This window comes from Myotis daubentonii, chromosome 13, assembly GCF_963259705.1.
Source record: "Myotis daubentonii chromosome 13, mMyoDau2.1, whole genome shotgun sequence".
Classification (NCBI taxonomy): Eukaryota; Metazoa; Chordata; class Mammalia; order Chiroptera; family Vespertilionidae; genus Myotis; species Myotis daubentonii.
The window spans coordinates 42,148,143-42,168,478 of NC_081852.1; the positions used below are offsets into that span (position 1 = coordinate 42,148,143).

General features: G+C 41.4%; 1 protein-coding gene across 1 annotated transcript in view; it reads left to right on the top strand.

Annotated features, from left to right (window-relative positions):
* Positions 1-20,336, top strand: part of ENTPD1 (ectonucleoside triphosphate diphosphohydrolase 1) — a 94,774-nt gene that overhangs the window by 41,390 nt on the left and 33,048 nt on the right. The window contains exon 2 of the mRNA XM_059660936.1: positions 9,619-9,746. Within this exon, the coding sequence (XP_059516919.1) occupies positions 9,619-9,746 (128 nt within the window). The remainder of the gene's footprint in view (positions 1-9,618; positions 9,747-20,336) is intronic.

A 20,336-nucleotide genomic window follows, 5' to 3' on the forward strand; every position in this document is an offset into this window, starting at 1 on the left:
GACACTTTCCCAGAAGATGGAGTAAAATTTTCCTCTTCAAATCATGTGCTCCTCAGAGTCTTTGGGTTTGCGCGAATTTCTAGGAAGAATTTTAAATATTTTAGCCATCATTTCCAAGTACCATAATATATGCTTCCTTTTGTTGGGTATCCTGGGCTTTTGCTGAGGTGAATAAATACACTTTTCCTTCCATTAAGAACATTATTGTAATTCCAAAGAAGAAAAATATGGAATCTCTCTTGTCTGCTTTGGTCCTCCAAGTCAGCTTTCGTGTCCCGCTGTACCTCTCCTACCTTAGTGAGTCTGAGCCAATGAGAAAGCAGACCACCTGCCTGTGAACAAGAAGTGCACAGACTGTGCTGTACATGTGGCTCCTGTGGTCTCTGCATTGCATCTGTATTTTATAAGCAGCCTGTGTCTTATAGGGAAAGAATCTATTTCACTTTGTGGAATAAAAAGAATGAGAATCCTATGAAACCAAACATGCAAAGATGGGTATAGAAGGCATAGTCCCCACTTGCTGTTTAACAATGATCAGCTCATTGTTTTACCTGTAGAAAAATCATGGCAAAATAGCTTGGCGAACAATAAGTAATAGTGGGGGAAGTTAGTCTGACTATTTTAGGAGGGCCATCTTTCATCCCTGTGGAGAAAGAACTTTCTGGGAAAGGATATACTTGAGTCATGGGCACCAGACCTTGCAAGAAACACACCACATTGACCAATTCTTTTAGTTGCCTTTTCACTCCATGCAGACGACCCCATTCACCATATGTCACACTGTTTCCTCATTCAGGATACAAAATTGAGAAGGACACCACTTTCTTTCTTAGTTGTATTCTGGATTTAAGGAAATACTCGGGTCAAAAGATTGAACATACTTTTTAAAGTGTGGGCAGTTTTGGTAGGAGCTACTTTCATCTGTCATGTGTTGGTCTTACAAGTTTTGCTCAAGGAGGACACTCCTTTCTCCAAGGTCCAGGGATCTTTCTCTAACCCCTCCTGCCTTCCACCTTACTAAATGAGTACAGAAAATATGCTTTAAAAAAAACTAGGGGATTCTTGGATTGCCCTTTCCAAATATCAGTTCTATCTGTCACACCCATAGGAACTAGATATTAATCAATTTAAGATTGAGTTTTCACATTAGTGAAAGTGCTAATACTCTGTTGATGGTTGAAGAGAGCAGCTGCCTAGATACCAAATGATCTGTGACAAAATCACCATGGACTTTTAGAAACTTGATCATATCTTATGCAGAGAGTGTTCCCTCTTGCATTGATATGTAACAGCAGAGGTGCCTAAGAGGAGGTGCCAAAACTCCCTCAAGATAAAGCTGTAAATCTACTCAAAGCCTGACCAAGTGAGACCTGACCATTCTACCTCAAAGTATACAAAAGAGATGACATTGATCTGGAAAGAATGAATGAATGGGGACGCAGAGATGGCTGCTTAGACTAAACATGTTGCTGAGTGGCTAGTAAGGTAATAAAGTGGGCAGAAAATCGGCACAAAGTCAACTTCAAACCACCAGTGCACAAACTTCCCATTCACCCAGTGCCCATCTTCCAGGCTCCTACCATCTTTGGCATTTACTCCTAACTTGAAACCTTTTCAACTCAAAGTCTTTGGATTATCAGGAATTTCTTTAAGAATTTCAAATTGCTTAGAAAATTAAGGAAGGAAAGAACATAGGGGAGGGCCAGAGGAAGAAGAGAGAAGGGAGGGGAATGGAGGAGTGAGGAAGTAAGAAAGGGCTTGTGGTAGAATATGTGGTAGAATATTTTAAGAATTGTTCTGTGCAGAAGAGAATGAACATGCAGGCTTGGGACTGCTATCCTTGGGGGACCTGCTTGCAGGGTTGGCCCATGGCTAGTGTTGGGGGCTAGGATATCAGAAGGGTTCTGACCATTCTGGAGAGCTGAAGAGGTTGGCTTGCTGTGCCTGGACTACTTGTGCTGGGCACCTGCTTTCCTCTTGGGAGTTTGGAATATTGATGTATGCTGGATGGAAGGGGCCTATGTGACTGGCCCCCAAAGGAAGCCCTGGCAACTGGGTCTCTGTGTGCTTCCCTGAGAGACCACATTTCACATGTGTTATCACATTCATTGCTGGGGGGATTAAGTGTGTCCTAGATTCTCTCCTGGGGGGAGACCATTGGAAACTTGCATCTATCTGGTTTCCCCCAGACTCCGTCCTGTACATTTCTTTCCTCTTTGCTGATCTCACTTAATATTCTTTCACTATAATGAATCTTAGCCGCAAGTATGACTACGTGCTGAGTCCTGTGAGTCCTCCTAGTGAATCTATAACCTTCCAGACATGTCTATGCCTTTACCCATTGGGAACACACTGCACACATTCTTCTGTATATTGTTCTTAACAAATAAAATGTTTGAAGACAGTTTGCATCAACATTCATGGACCTCAATCTTTTTCTTGTCTGCCTAGTATTATGTATAGCTGTGCTAGAATTTATACAGCCAGACCTCAATTAATGGACCATTAGTAATTTTTAGTCTTGCTATTATAAATAGTCCTACCAACATGTCAGATGTGCCTGTTTCTCCACATCCTTGTTGATATATACAATTTCTTTATTGAATTTTCAGTAAAATTCACCCTTTCAGGTATATAGTTATATGAATTTTAATAAATGTATATAGAAATTTAACCACCACTGCAATCAAGAGTATTCTGTCATCTCAAAAACTTCCCTTGGACCTTTGTAGTTGATTCTCTGTCTCTGCACCTTTGTACACTGTTTTAATTTTTTGTCCTTAGTTTTGCCTTTTCCAGAATATCATATAAATGAAATCATACAGTACATAGTATTTTGAGTCTGATTTCTTTAACTTAGCATAGTGCTTTTGAGATTAATCCATGTTGTTGCATTTATCAGTTTATTTCCTTTTCATTGTTGAGTACAATTCCATTGTATGGCTATATTTCAATTTCTGTACATTCACTAGTTGATGGGCATTTGGGTTGAGTTTAATCAAACTTTTAAAATTTGCTATTCTCAAGTGATAAAGGTATCTCATTATTTTTTCATTTACATTTCTTTAATTAAGGGTAATTAGAATATATTTACTATATTGAGAATATATATTTATTTTTTTGAATTGTCTTTGCTCATTTTTCTATTATATGGGTTGATCATTTTCTTAATGATTTTAAATGACTATATACATTAAGAAAACCAACTATTTCATGGTTGTTATAAACCTTTTCCCATTATGTCATATTTTACTTTGTTTATGGCATATTTCGTTGCAGAAATATTTTTATGTTGCTTCTGACTTTTGTACCTCATGGGTACAAAAAAGAGCAGGTAGAAATGAGAGAATTTATGAATGTAAGGTATAGAACACAGGGGGCTGTAAGTCTAGGCCACCTGGGTGCGTTAGTTCACTCCACCCCCAGCATGAGCCCCACGCTAGTATTGTGTGGCCATGTTGTAACGTACCCCGCGAATCACAGAAGGACGCCTCAAGAAGTCGAATTAAAGAGTCACATTTATTGCAATCTGGGACTATGAGGAGGCATTCCCAAATATCATAGCCATAAGATGGTGGCAAAACCAGACTTATATAGGCAAAAATCACAAAGTTATTGATTACATCCCAGGGTTTGGAATGAGGCACCTGGCTCGCAAAAAAGCAGATTACAGATGCAGAATTAAGCATGTTAATTACAGTTTCGGGTCTTGGGGTCACTGAATTGACAGATATACATTATCTAGAACTCTTGGGTAACCTGGGTTAAACTTAGGCATGTTATCTAAATTACAGTTTTGGGTCTCCGGATCACTGAGTTGATAGAAACACATTATCTAGAGCCCTTGGGTCTCCCAACCACTGAGTTGTCAGGACAATTTACAGTGATTGTGCTGTCCTGGTCTCGGGACCACTAAGTCTGCTGGAACGCACCACCTGTGGCCACTAAAACAATTTAGGGTAATTGTGCTGTCCTGTTTCCCAGGTACAGAAGAATGTGCTCTCTAAGACCAGTATGATAACAATCAATGGAATAGTCATTCAATCGATAAGGCATTCAATCGAACGGGATGACTTATACAATTTAGAAAATCAAAGTAACCTGTCCATTGTTAAACAAAGCAAATAGGTACCATACTTCAGCCAGTACAGATTTTCTCAGTCTTTCTCATTGGTTACAACCAAGGCTTGCTGAGAAACGCAGCTGCTTTGAGAAAGTGTAGAGTCCCCAGGGCATAATTCTTCAGTTTCAGATGTGGAAGAGGATCATTTAGTGGAAGCAATGTGCTTACTGCAGAGACCATCAATACATGAGATTGTTGTGCTTGTTGGCTGGGACACAGGGAATTCCTGTCTGCAGTCTCAGTGATATCACTTAGAGGGAAACAGCCCTCCTCCTATATTTGAATATGGGATTCCACAATGTCCACAAAGACCTATTGTGCTCCATGCAATCTATGGGCAAAAGAATTTAGGAGAGGCCAGAGGGGTGTGGGTGTGGGTGAGGAGATAGACAGTATGGTGGGAGGAAGTGAGGAGGCTAGCGGGGGAAGCAGACCCTTTTGCTTCCTTATTTCCCGCCTACAAAGCCCATGTTGGCATTTGATTTTTGCAGTCATTAACATTTTTGGAGTCAGGCACACCAAGTGCAAAGTCACTTACTGCTAATCTGAGAAGAGCACAACCCACAGCAAGAAGAACTGTGGCGTGGGGAGCATGGGGTGGCAGAATCTGATTGGCAGGAAGAGCTTTTCCTCCACCTCCCAACTCAGGTTTCCACTGCCTGTGTGTCACTACATGGGCTCTTCCCAACCAAAGCTGAACCTCTAAGGCACCCACCCAGGATCAGTCAGGCTTGTTTAAGATAAATGCACCCCCTTTCTTGGGAAAGATAGCTGTGACCTGAGAATAGCTAGCTAATTAACATTATAAAGAATAGAACTAAGAGATCATAAAGAAACAAATAACTTCCTCTGAAGTCTGTGGTTCAAAAAAATCAATGGAACAGGACATGAGTTATTTACTCAATTACCTGTCTCTCTACCTCTCTTTTCATTCTCCTCAATACACATCTTTCTTCTGCTCTTATTCTCTGTCTTTCCTGCCTGTCCATCTTGTTTTCCCTCAGTCTTCTTTGCCTTTTGCCCTTTAACCAACTGGTCATCATCAAATGAAGTTCATTTTTAGCAACTGTGTATTTATTGACAGTGTACTGACTTTCTTGATTTAAAAAAAGGCAGGAAACAGATCCAATCAAATTTAACTGTTTTATCTTCAAACTTGACTCTCAATTTGTTAATTGGGAAAAAATGGGGTGGGGAGAGTGTGTGTGAAGTAGACTAAGATCTTTCCATTGCCATTTGGGTGAGTTCTTTTGCATTGGGTCAACTGAGAAGGAATGAACCGGAGTTATTTCTACATGTCTCCAATGCAGGGCTTTGAAGCAGTGGAGTGGAGTGAAGAGACTAAGATCAAATCCTTATACTCCCCTTTGCAAGAGTTATGACTTTGAGCAAGTCAACCTCCCCCTGAGAATCACAATCTCAGCATCTGGCATTTAGCTGTAAGCTTCTTACTATTAGGGACCAAAGACTATTTTATTTATTTATTTATTTATTTAATTTGGAGGTTTAGAGATGGTGTATTTTAAAAGGTGCAACATTGTCTGGTGTCATCAGAGACAACAGTCCATATAGCCCCTCCATTCCAGTCATCAAAGTCAGTCTCTTTTCATTTCTGGATGATAAGATTGCCTTTGCCTCCCACATACAGCACTGGTACTATATACCAGGCATTGCACCAAGCTCCAGTCATATGGAATAGGGTAGGGCAGTGGTGAAAAGCCTAGCCTCTGGGCCAGGATGTTTAATTCTTGATCCCAACATTTACATCATTGTAATGTTGGACAAGTTACTTAACTTTTCTGTAACTCAATTTCCTCGTTTGTAAAGTAACAATAATGATGATGACAACAGTAACTGTAAGTATGACTTTATTTAGAAGTAATGTGATTGCAAATGTAATTAAGGATCTTAAGATGAAATAATTCTGGATTTAAGGTGGGCCCTAAATCCACTGAATGACTGATATCCTGCTAAGTGAAAGGGGAGGGAAAAGGCCATATACAAATGGAGGCAGAGTTTGAAGTGTTGTAGCCACAAGTCAAGGAACCCCAGGAGCCAGCAGAAGCTGGAACAGGCAAGAAAGAAATCTTCTCCAGAACCTTTGGCTCTGTTGACACCCTGATTCTGGACTTGTGGCCTCCACATAGTGAGAGAATAAATTTCTGTTGTTTTAAGTCACCAAGTTTGTGGTAATTTGTTGTGACAGTCCTAGGAAACTGATATGGATGATATAACACATTCGCCTCATAGGATTGTAGTGAGCGTTAAATCAGTTGCTATATTGCAAGTGCTAAGAGCAGAATCTGGAATATAGTGAAAGCTCTAAGTGTAGGCTGTTAAGTATTGTTAGCTCATTGAATCTTACCTAGCAACAGGTACTACTGTAGGTACTCTTCTGAGTCGTGCAAGAGTAGGCCTTCCTTCCCCTGGGCTGCTAGCACATTTTTTCACAGGAAAAAATAGAGGTTTAGAGAGACTGAATGAAGCTGGTCTGGACTTTGCTTTCACTTGAGCCACCTCTCAAAAGTCTGTGGAGTTTGGCTTTCTGCTAATGGATGCAGGGGACTACTGGCTCGGCAATCCCTCATGATGATGCTCTCTCAGCCAATATTCTTTAGTCCTGAGCTACAAAGACCAGAAGGAATACAGAAGACCTCTCATGTGATGGTGTTTACTCCTCTTTGATAAGTCTTGCCAGCCCTGGTCTTGGCACAAGCTTCACTCCAACAGAGCCAGGGCCTCTTTTGGCTGTGCAGTTGTCCCATGACCTTACCTCATTGGGGTAGCCTCAGTACTTCCTCACAAGAGATGTGCTGTCTTAAAGGCCACACCCTCCCTCTCCAAGGACTTCAAAGGCCCCCATGGTATGCTGAGTGTAGATTATACAAATGACTAGAAATAAGATCACATTAATTAGGTAAGGGAAAGCTCTCACCAGAACCTACAAGGCCCTACAAAGCAAGGCAACCTTTTACCCCGCCCCCTCCCCCTCCACCATATCTTATTCTCCCCTTCATTACTCTCTCAGCCATATTGGCCTGGTCAGGCACTGTCCCATTTCAGGGCTTTTGCACATGCATTTTTGGTTGCCTTAAATACCTTTAGTTGCCTAGAGGTATGCATACATTCTCCTTATACTCAACTAGAGGCCCAGTGCACAACATTTGTGCACTTGGGAGAGGCCCTTTCACAGTCTGGGAGCCCTTGGGGGGACATCCTTAGCACTGTCGCGGAAGTGGGCCACTGCACTCACCAGGAGTCAGCCCAGCTTATGGCTGAGAGGCGCTCCCCCTATGGGAGCACACTGGCCACCAGGAGGCAGCTCCTGCGTTGAGCATCTTCCCCTTGGTGGTCAGTGTGCGTCATAGCAACTGGTCATTCTGCTGTTCAGTCAATTTGCATATTACACTTTTATTATATAGAATACTCAATATCACCATTTCAGAGGGGCCTTTTCTAATCACCTTAACCTTCCTCTTTACTCTTCCTTTTCTTTCCTTCCTTAGCAGTTATAATTATGTAACACTAGAGGCCCGATGCACGAACATTCGTGCAAGAATAGGCCTTCCTTCCCCTGGGCTGCTGGCACTGGCTTTCCTCCGGCACCTGGGACCCGGGCTTCCTACCTCCAGGTGCCCCGCAGGCACCTGGGACCTGGGCCAGCTTCCCCTGGGCCAGCCGCAGTCCCGGGTGCTGGGCCCCAGCTTTGTCAGGAAGGACATCCAGATGACATCTGGTCTAATTAGCACATTACCCTTTTATTATTATTATTATAGATTCTTCTTTATCTTGTTCATTGTCTTTTCTTCCAAACTAGAAAATACTACCATAAGGATGGGGTCATTTATCTGTTTTGTTCATTGCTGTAGCTCATAGCCAAGGGCAGGTCTAGTGCATAGTATTATACATTCAATAGTAATCGTTGAATGACTAGTTTAAAGAATGAATGAAGCACAGCCCCTCCCCAACAACTATAGTACTCCCAAACTGAAATGGGTTAGCCCATTAGAGGAAGCACATGAAGAGAGGCCTATCAGAACAACTGAGCTCTGAAGCATATGGAGGGGAACACAGCCTCCTGTTGAGCTTGAATTTGAAGGAGACAAAGAAAAAGAATTGGTAGAGAAAGAGGGGAATTGAATACCAAGGGAAGGAAATCTCAAGAAATTTCTCAGGAAAAGTCAGAATCCAAAATTCATTTATTCATTCAACTGGGAATACAGCAATAAATAAGCCAGAAAAAAAAGTCCCTGCACTCAGAGGACATACATTCTAGTGGTCATAATGTTAAGCATTATGATCTTGGGCACAAAAACCTGTTTATTGGAATGCTGAGATGGGAAGAGCTTAAATTTCAGAAGGGCTGAGAGGTCTAGGTAGACCAGTGTGGCTTTCACCTGGCAGTAGGAAGCTACCCTAGATTCTTGAGCAGGAAGTGCTCTGGCAATGCCATTTACAGGAAGGATGGATTTTGAAATGCAAGGTAATTAGAAAGGGTGGGAGATACCAGAAAGGGCTATTATAGAAGACGTGGGGTGACTGGAATAGGGAGGTAGATAGCACCTAGAAGAGGGTGGGCCTAAGGCAGCTAGAATGAAGCACCTGAGACAGGACCTTAAAGCCTGAGTGTGAGAACAATTTAAATATGCCACCAAGAAGAGCTCTCTGATGGAGAGGAAGGGAGATGGCAGAGATGGTGTGGAGACTTGAGGGAATGGCAAGGCAAGATTAGGACCAGTTCTCTGAGCTTCAGTGTCTGTCCCATCCCTGGGCTGTGTAAACACAGGAAGGACCATAGCACCACACTGTTTATTTGCCAGTGCTTGTCCATGTTTGCTGTTTCGTTCTCTGTACAAGCCAATCTTAGTCCGAGTGTGACCTGTTAGAAATTGGAAACTATTTCAATCTAGTGAGTCACATTAGATCTGCTGAGCAAAATTTTGTTTGAACCTGAAACCCACCACATCTGCCTTGTCGAGTAATCAAAGTCCCACGGCCTCTACACTGTTACCAGCTAATATGTAAATGTGGTTGAAATGCAAAGGGTGTATTAAGCCAGGAAATGTCATGGAGTTGTGAGACTTTGATGATGCATTCTGAATACTTTTTTACATCTTAAACATTTGGTGATAGATTTTAAAAATGAGGAGGGCTATCCTTACTTTTTGTTATTTGTTACTTGTCCCTTGATAGACTTACATTAACCTACTAAACAAACTGCCAACTTGGGATCCTTCCCTCTCCTCACTCCCTAACTGATTAGAGACCTAACTGCCCATTTTCCTTATGACAGCCACTGACTTAGTCTTGGCTCTCATCACATTACAAACAAAGCCTTTGTTCTTGAATTATTACCCAAATACTTTGCAAGTGCCTCATCTATAAAGATCCTTTTATCTATCTTTGATGTCACAGGATAGCTAGCACTAGACCATACAGAAAATTGATGTTTGTTGATTTCTTTTTGATATTTTCTGTTCTGCTTTTGGTTTTAGAGTCTAGTCTGAAGAGATTTTGTTCCAGAAATATAGTTATCATCCTTGGCTTCTCCTGTCTCATGGCTGTGATTGCTTTGATCACTGTGGGGCTTACCCAGAACCAACCATCGCCACACAATGTTAAGGTAACTCAAATCTCTCTGTGTGTGTGTGTGTGTGTGTGTGTGTGTGTTTATGAGGGGACCTGGAAAGAGTGAAAAAGGAGATCATAGCAAATGAGAACATACAGGAGTTGAAGTTCTGGCAGCCCAGGAGTAAGTTACAAACTTTTGGATTAGGGAAGTAAAATGGAAATGATGCTTATTCTGGAAGAAGGAATGACTCAAAGCAATTAACCATGGGAAGATAACTGTCTTTATGATTGTTCAGCAAATTAAATAAATAATAGAAACAAAGACTTCATCACCATATTCATATCTGTGTTATACTGTGCTGGTATTCTACTATCTAGTGCTATGTCTACTTCTTACTCATTGTTTCATTGTGGATATGTCACAACACTGTACTCTTTGTTCTTCTTACTCCATTATTATCATTGTCACCAAAATAATTGGAAAGCTCTGTATAAAGCACTTTGGAAGTCAAAGATTGTCGGGAACACTTGGTCTTCATCTTCAAAATATCAAAGAACACAGCAAAATCAGTTTAAAAAACCCCAGAGAAACAAGTATCAGTTAGAGTAATTATAAATGAATTCTTGGATAGATAGAGTTCTTGTGAAAATGTATCTACATCTGAAGAGTTAGTTAATATCATTAAAAATAATTAGGGTCATTAACTCTGCTGTAATTTATTTCTCCTTCCTTTCAAACTCATCAAAGTAAAATTTCAAAGACATGACTATCTCACAATTAACTTGTAATATGGCTAATATTTTATTTAATCCATTAATTAGAAAGCATGTGGTAAATTTAAATTTATGTTGTAAATACACCATTTTAGTCTTTAATTGAAATTACAGTAAATAATCTACAAGGATATACCCAGACTATCCCGATAAGCACATATGTGCATGTGGGTGGTAACATATTCAGAAGTTAACTTGATCATAGAGGCCCTGGACTACATGTACAGAAGTATGTTTTCTTGTATCTGAAGATATTACATTGTGAGCCTGGCATGTGGATGCATATGCCAGGCTGCTGAAACTTTTGCCACCCACCCAAATCACTTGCTGTACAGCAGAGGCCTACATGTTACATTGGCATCTGTTTGCCATACAAATTCAACTCAAGTGGGACTGTGTACAGCAGCTCCTTTGTCAGCACGGAAAGCTGATACTATCTCATTGGCAATGATCTCTTGCCTTTTAATGTTGTGTGGTGTCGGTTCTTTTGGCAAAACTTCACTCACAGTTGAAGCCTCATGACATCTCAGTTCTGTTATTTGTTTACCAGTTCCAAAAGTACATGATTGCCTTTTTGGTTTGACCTTTTTACATATTCTTTATTGCATCATTGGAGTGGGGGACCGCCAAGGAGGCAAAGTCCATGACAGACTTGAGCTCTGTGTTCCTAATGAATACTTGTCTTGGATGACCTTCTCTCCTTCTCAGTGGTCATCTTAAAGTCTGTTGTGATTCATGTTGTTGTGTTGGCCTGGCAAAATGGAGTAAGATCTTTGGCATTCTTTAAATAAAAGGTATAAGTATTCGACAGACTGACACTGGCATCTGAAGTGAATCTGTATAGCAATATCACTGGTTAAAGATCGTTTTATATATGCAAAGTAGCCATTTGTTGAGGTTGTACAGTAATTCTAATAAGGTTCCTGGCATATATTGAGGGCAAAAATATTTTAGGAACTTGTCTTTGGTGATCGCTTTAAGCTATGTATGCTGTTGAATTTAATAGTCATAAGCCACATGCAGCTCTTTCAATCCAAGTTAATGGAAATCAAACCAAATAAAAAAATTTTTTCATTTGCATTAGCCACATTTCTAGTGCTCAACAGCCTCATGTGGCTGGTGGCTAATGAACGTACAACTCAGACACAGAACATTCCCATCACTGCAGAAAGTTCCACTGAACATTGCTGCTTTAGAACACACTCTCTGATAGTATCTCTGAAATCATTCAAAGTTAAGTTTGATGAAGAAGGTGAATGATAAAACATGTTTAAAATCAGGACTAGTTAATGAGACTTTTTCTGCGTTGTTTGTATTTTAAAACCAAATATCATGAGGTACTAAATTGTTTTGAGTAGGTTTTTTTTTTGAATAAATGTATTTCCTTCCAAAAATGATGAATTAAAAATAACACATTTAGATATTCATATCTGGTACATTTGTTTTAAAACACATCATCTCTTTATGACCATACCTCATTTAGCATCTCTTTATTCATAAATTTATATACCAATAATCATTATTTAAGTACTAGTGGCCCGGTGCGTGGAATTCTTGCATGGGGTGGGGGGGTGGGGAAAGAGTTCCCTCAGGCCAGCCTACACACTTTCCAATCGGGGACCCCTTGGGGGATATCCTACTGCCGGTTTAGGGCCTAAACCGGCAGTAAGACATCCCTCTCGAAATCTGGGTCCTAACTGCTCACTTGCCTGCCTGCCTGATTGCTCCTAAATGCCTCTGCCTGCCTGCCTGCCTGATTGTCCCTAACCCCTCTGCCTGCCTACCTGATCACCCCTAACTTCTCTGCCTGCCTGCCTGATCACCCCTACCTGCCTCTGCCTGCCTGCCTGATAACCCCCAACTGCCCTCCCCTGCTGGCCTGATCCCCCTAACTGCTCTCCCCTGCCGGCCTGATTGCCCCTAACTGCCTCTGCCTCGGCCCTGCCACCATGGCTTTGTCCAGAAGGTCTCCTGGCCTAATTAGCATATTACTCTTTTATTAGTATAGATTTAAATATCTATGTCAGGCACTGGGCTACACAATTGGGAAGTCAATATAGCTATGACTGAGTTTATCATCTGGGGAAGGAAACACATTTAATAGATGACACAAATTATTAGTTACTATTGTGATGAGTGCCACCAAATGCAAGTTTTGGGGACCAGGGAAGTCTTCCTTGAAAAAAAAATGACATTAACAATAATATCTGAAGTATGATTAGAAGTTAGCTGGGAAAGAAATGGGTAAAGAGCATTCTACGCAGAAGGAAAGCAAGTGCAAGAATCCCACAGCAGGAAATAGCTAGATACATACTGGAAGTTGGTTGCAGAGCAAGAATGGGTCATGTATTGGATAAAGATGGTGAGGAAGGTGGTGATCGAAGGGCCTTGCAAGTCAGGTTAAGGTTTTTAGTTTTAATACTAAACCAATGGGAAGTCAATGACATGATCAGATTTGTATTTTGAAAAGATCACTCTGACTGCAGTGAATTACGGGGAGGAGGGATAAAAGCAGATGCAGGAGATTAGGAGGTAAAAGGCTATTATAGTAGTTTGGGAAAAGGTGAAGGTTTTGAGTTACATTTTTGAAGAACTGTTTTTGAGGTATTGAATATGCAAGCAGAAATGTCAAAGAAGCAGTTGAATATTCAGCTCTGGATCCCAGAGAAGAGACCTGCCTGCTCAATAGAAATATTATAAGCCATATTTTAATTTTTCTAGGAACCACATTTTTAAAAAGTAGAGGAGATGAAATTAATGTTACTACTTTGATAACTGGAATGGTGAGCTGAGGTTTTTCCCCCAAGGTTGTGTCTCACGACCCCAAAGAATGGGCTCCAAGGACCAGAAGATTTAAGCAAAAGTGTGGAAAATTTATTACAGGAAATTCAGACTCCCCAAATGGGGAGGGGGCCCAGTATGGGCTGCCTGTGAAGCCTTGTAGTCCAGGGGGTATATGTTTGCCACAAGCCTGCTCTTTATCTGGAAGTTGGTTGGAGAGCAAGAATGGGTCATGTGTTGGATAAAGATGTCATCACCTGCCTGACTCCCTCATTGTTCTTGCCCAGCACGGACCTGAACTTCCCCTGTTTCTAAGCACCAGTTCACCTTATTCTTGCAAACCCTACCTAGTTTCACATGCCTCCTGCTTTGAATCCAAAAACATTTTATTTCTGCTTGATTGGTTTCTGTGATTAGGCTTCTCAAACGGTTGTGTCTGCCCCTGCCTGTATTCCACCTGCCTTTGTTTTCCACTGGACCCCTGCCCTGCCTGCGTGTCGAGCTAATTCCTTTCAAGTATTTTATGTAACTCAATATATCCAAAATACAGGGGTGGGCAAAGTAGGTAAGAACTGTGCAGAAGTGTGCTTGAGAATAATAGCAAGTAGATTAGAACAATGTATAAATAATGAAGGCTGGCAATTTGAGCATTAACGAGATGGTACCTAAGTGCACTCTGCCATTGTGAAATTCTTTTGAGTTAATAAACCTATTGTAACAATCATAGCCTGCATGTCTTTTTCCATACAAACAACTATAAACCTACATTTGCCCACCCTGGTATTATTTCAACATTTCATCACAGTAAAAAATTAATGATATATTATACGCTCTTTTTTTCCATACTCTCTGAAATTCCACTGTGATTTTTCACTTAGAGCATATCTCACTTCAGAATAGTCACACTTCAGGTGCTCAATAGTCACATGTGGCAAGTGGCTACCTTATTGGGCAGCACAGGTCTAGACAAAAGCTATGTCTCTGAGATCATTGATGTATTGAAGCCTTAGAAATGGATGAGATCATAAGAAGTGGGTAAAAAGGGAGAAAAAGAAGAGGGCAAGGACCTAGTTCTGAGGAATTCTCTCATTTAGGGTTGAATAGTAAAGAAATACCTCCTAAACCACAGTGATATAGTGCTTTGCAGTTTGTGAATCATTTCCGAACTCAGTTCAATTTCTTCTTCTCAGAAGCACTATGAAGAATGGAAGATCATCTTCATTTTATATATATGAAATCAATAAAAATAAATAAAAAGTATTTTAAAAAATTAAAGAAAAACAATAATGCTAAATATATTAAAGATTATCCTCATTATATATATCCTCTTGCCTAACCTAGTTTTGGTCAGCTTTGCTGGGCAGGTGTGGCCTCATGCCCAGGCTACTTCTGGCAAAACACAAGAACTCTTTAATGTAGTGATGTATTTACATGTCCAACAACTTAGGGTAAGTATACTGAGGACAAGGACTGTGTTTCATTTGTCTTTGCATGTATTTTATTATTCATTTCATTCATCCATGCATGCATTTATTCATTCAACAGATAGTCATTGACTATTTTAGGCCCTGGGATTTGGCAGTGAGCAAGACTGGCAAAGCCCTAACCTCATGGAACTTACAATCTAATGGAAGAGATAATCATTAATCAAATAATCACAAAATAAATGTTCAATTGCAACCAGTACAGCATCTGACTTGGGTGGTTGCCTCATAAAAGTTTGCTGGCTCTATGAATAGAGTGAACAGGTAAACCGGCTCCCTCCTTGGATGTGAAGAACCTGTGAAGGGCCAATCTGGTAACAGGGTTTGTCAGTGTGGGAGGCAGGCCTCTGCCTCGGGATCCCCTAAAGATCCTGGTTCCCCATTCTCACCCCAGAGCCTCCTTAGTTCCGACCTCCAGGTTGCAGGGTCTGGGAATTGACACTTTTAACAGGCACCTTGGGCCTTCTCATGCCATTAAAATCTGGGAACCTGTAGCTAAGCAGTGACCACTTTACAAAAACACAGGCCTTAAAGAAGAATCCTTAGCTGCACCACAGTGTCCCCTGAGGGAGAGCTTTTGTCCTGGGGAACCTGGGGAGGGGGGCGGGAGGCAGCTTTGAGGTCTGCTTGGCTCACCACTTCCTTAAGTGCCTGCTCAGCACTGAACCCTGGCAGTTAGCAAGTGCCAGACATTCCTTGTAGCACTAACAGTCCATATTCTGGCACACACAGAGCCCCACAGGGTTCTCTCAAGGGCACCAGGCTGACCCAATACCAAACCACATGCCTTCATTACAAGCTGCTCACTTCTATGGAATGCCGGCTCAGGGACCAGATGGCTTTGATCTCAGTCCCAAATCTGCTGCTTTCTAGCTATGAGGCTTTGGGCAAGTACATTCCTCTCTCTATACCTCAGTTTCCTGTGTGTAAAACAGAGACAGCACCCACTTTGAGAATGGCTGTGAGAAATGGTACCAGTGACTCACTTATCAGAGTGCCCAGTACTTCAGAAGCCTTTAGTGGAGAGCAACTATAACACTGCTTGGAGGGAGATGAGTGCTAGGCAAGGCCCTTAACTCTGAGTGTGTTATGGTCACTGAGCCAGCATCCCCAGAATGGTCAACTGCTGCTAACGTGTAGTGGCCTGACCCTACGCATCTGCCTTTTTTTTTTTTTTTTAACAAGGAAATAAAGTACGATTCTTTTTGTTGTTGTTGTTGTTAATGCTCAACCAAGGATATTTTTCCATTGATTTCTTTAGTATTTTTTTTTAGAGAGAGTAGAAGGAGGGAGGGAAGGGGAGAGGGAGAGGGAGAGGGAGGGGGAGAGAAACATACATCAATGTGAGAGAGACATTGCAACCGAGTGTCCTTGACCAGATTTGAACCCATGAGCCTTCAATCTGAGGGCCAATGTTCTATCCACTGAAACAAATCAGAAAGGGCTAAAGTACTATTCTTTTTTTTTTTTTTTTTTAAATATTTGATTGATTTCTTACAGAGAGGAAGGGAGAGGGATAGAGAGTCAGAAACATCGATGAGAGAGAGAGACATCGATCAGCTGCCTCCTGCACACCCACCACTGGGCATGCGCCGGCAACCAAGGCACATGATGCCCCTGACCAGAATCGAACCCGGGACCCTTGAGTCCGCAGGCTGACGCTCTATCCACTGAGCCAAACCGGTCAAGGCTAAAGTACTATTCTTAATGAGCATTTGTGATTTTATCTTTTTTTTGAAACTTTAGAAGGATTTGCTCTAATTTTCAATCTCAAATACTCTTGGAGAATATCTATATTACTTTTACTCCCCTGGATGTTAATGCCTCATTTGAAAAACAACACCTAGAGATGGGTGGTGGTGATGGTTTCCCAACAATATGAATGTACTCAATACCACAGAAGTGCACATTTGTACACTTAAAATGGTAAATTTTATGGTCTGTGTATTTTACTACAATAAAAAAAAATTAAAAAGCCCTGGCTGGGTGGCTCAGTTGGTTGGAGCATCATTCTGTACTCCAAAAGGTTGTGGGTTGGATTCCCAGTCAGAGCATCTACCTAGGTTGTGGTTCGTACAGGAGGCAACCGATCCATGTTTCTCATATCAGTGTTTCTCTCTCTCCCTCTCTCTCATCTATAAAAACATGTTCTCAAGTGAAGATAAAAAAAAAATAAAGAAAAATAAAGACAATAAAATTGTGGTTTGTATAGAAGATCTAGTAGCTCCAGTTAAAGAAAAAAGAAAGGAAGAAAATGGTTTGCAATTGTTTATAGGCCCTGCCAACATTGCTGTAGCTAATGGAGACCTGATTTGTTTATAGAGTACTAGAGTCACATTCAAAAGGATAAGCTTTGTTTATTCAAAAAGACTCACTGAGACAGACTGATGAGGTTTCCGAAATAACTGTTATAGCTACAGGAACTTTTCCGAAGAACCAATTATGTCTGAAGGGACCAAAACAAGTTATCACATTCTTGTCTGTGTTACCTGGCTTATGTTTTTCTTTTCTCTTTTTAGTCCTCCCCCGAGGATATCTTTAAATGATGAGAGAGAGAGAGAGAGAGAGAGAGAGAGAGAGAGAGAGAGAGAGAGAGAGAGAGAGAGAATATCTAGGTGAAAGAGAAACATGGATTGGTTGCTTCTCCTATGCACCCCAATTGGGAATTGAACCCTCAACCTAAGTATGTACCCTGATGGAGAATTGAGCCCAAAACCTTTTTGGTGAATGGGACATTGCTTCAACCAACTGAACCACCTGGCAGGGGCTGGCTTGTGGGTTTTTTGGGGAGTGGTGGTGGTAGTGGAACTCAACCTTAATGGCACTATTTTTTGTTAGACTGTGAATTAACTTCTTTTAGGACTGAAGAAGTTTAGGAGCCATATAGTTATAACCCCTCTCAATCATTCATTTGATTCAACAGTTGTCTGTTGAATTCCTTCTTTGTGCCCAACATATAGAATATACTATGGTAGATGCTGTATATACCATGGTAAGTAAAACAGACCTGCCTTAATGTAGCTTTCAGTCTGGTAGGGAAGACAACATGAATCAAATAGCCACATAAATATGTGAATACACATTGTGGTAAGTTCTGTCTTTAGAGGAAAACTACAGGTATTCTGAGACATGGACTAGGAGGGTAGAATCTAATCTGAGAGGTCTGGCATTGGAAAATGCTGCAGTGGTGGAAGGACAAACTATGATGGCTACCTGGGTCTGTTAAGGCATTAATGATCAGTAGCTGTTAGGCAAGTCCTTGAATAGCTCTGGACACAGTTTCTCATCTATAAAATAAGATTAGATATAGCTTTTAAATGGACCAAGTGTGAAAAATGAGTGGCTATGCTGATAGTTTTGTAACAATGAGGCAAACTTCTGAAATGTTTAAACTGAGAACTGTCAATCAAGCTTTATCGACCCCACACGCAGCAAATAATGTCAGTTTTTCATTCTGCAAACTATTTTGGAAAACAAAAATATTTGGCACAGTTCAACAGGTTAGCATTACAGTCTGTTGTAGACACAAGGTAAAATGTCCTTAATTCCTGCGTTGAAAAGTTTGCTCTACCCTCTTCTCAAACACTTGCCCAACGGATTGGAGTAAAAGCTTTCATTTCCCAACCACACGCACTGTGTAAGGCCTTGGAGAAACCACCCGATAGAAGCAGGCTGGTTCCTTTGTTCTACTGGAAGAGTGACTTTCATGCCAACAAAGTCAGACAGAACGTCCTGATTCCAGATAAAGGCTGCTTGCTGCTGCTGCCTCGCTAACTTTTATCATATGCTGTTGTGGTTGGAACATTTTCTGGCAGGAAGAACTCAGGGACCCTGCCGTGAAACAACATAATTTTGTCCTGGGTAACCCCTCGTCCTCTTTCTCCTCCCCAGGAGGTTTCTCACGGATCCGAAGGCCCCAGACAGCTCAGTCAGAGCCCTCTCAGCCCACAAAGGCCGGTTCTTGGTTTCCTCGCGCTGCAAGCCTAGCTGCAGAGGAGCCTATCCAGCTTGCTTTCCTTGCCATGCCCCGAGCAAGTACGACACAGGCCCTCTCTTTATAAGGGCACAATGCTAATCACCACAGGGAACCCTCCACTATGTGGAACAAGGCAGAGGGCACTATGGAGGTCATGGTGGTCAGGATCCTCACACTCCTAGAGATGATACCCCTGGGTCTGGGGTTAAATAGAATAAAACTTGACACCTCAATAGACTCTGCTGTTAGCTATTCCCAGTGGTCTATGGAGGTCTCTCAAGTCCTCTTTATTGTCTTTTTTTTTTCCTCCCTGGAAGTTCTTAGGTTCATAGCATGTGGTGTGTGTGTGTGTGTGTGTGTGTGTGTGTGTGTGTGTACTACTGAATTAAGCTTTTTTTTGTCACCTGGATACCTCAGAGATTTTGGGCTAACTGGCAAGCACAAGGAAATATGCACTTATATAGAACAAAAATGGCCAACCTTAATATTTAAAGAACTTCCTATGAAAGCCCTTTATTTATATATTTATAACCTTGAAAGAATGACATCAAGCACATGGAATTTGAAAGAGAAAGGAAAATTGAGATACTACAAGGTAGTTTGCAACTGTCATAATCCCATTCTCAGAATGACTTTTACTTAGGACTCCACAGAATTAATGTTACCAGAAAAAAAGGGACCAGAGAGGGTTTGCCTGGGGCCGGCCGGTAGTGTGTGGTTCTCAACTTTGTGCAGGAAAGATTTCACTACACGAGTCCAGGTGAATTTTAGAGGACGTTTATTAAAGTTGGGGACAGTGAGACCAGGAAAGGCTTAGGAGAGAAGTAGCAGCAGGAGAGCCTAGGCGGGGCTGCTTTGGCTCTCTAGAAAGGTTATGGGAAAGAAGTGAGCCAAGGCGGGGCTGCTGTCAGCTCACTGGAGAGTCAGAGAAAAGGGGGCCTTGTAGATCAGTGGTTCTCAACCTTCCTAATGCCTCGACCCTTTAATATAGTTCCTCAGGTTGTGGTGACCCCCAATTTCATTGTTACATATAGAACATAATTAAAGCATAGTGATTAATCACAAAAACAATATGTAATTATATATATGTTTTCCAATGGTCTTAGGCGACCCCTGTGAAAGGGTCGTTTGACCTCCAAAGGGGTCACGACCCACAGGTTGAGAACCGCTGTTGTAGACAGTTAGGGGTTAGCCCCGGATGAGTTACCCCATTATTCCCCTGGTTGTAAGTTTCATGGAAACCATTAGAGTTTAGGAGATGCAAGCTTTCTTCCCCTTCAGAGGGAAGAAAGGCGTGGGTGTACTCCTAGGAGGGAGAACACTGAATTAAGCATCATCAAATGGTAGACCACACTTGGAGGTCCACATCTTAAAGGAGCAGCATGTGATGAGAGTAGTTGGCTCACACTTTAGAAGCATGTCCTCTGTTTCTTTCCCCATTTACTTTCCTCCATTTTTCTCTCCAGTATAGAGATGATAAGTGAAAAGTACATGTGCCTCTCATAAGCCTATGGCAGACATTATTATTCAATGATGGCATTTTTTTTCCTGACTAAACCCAGGGATGTAACCAAAGGTGAATATTCATTGATCAAGACGGGCATTCCTCCGTCAACTCCTGGGTAAA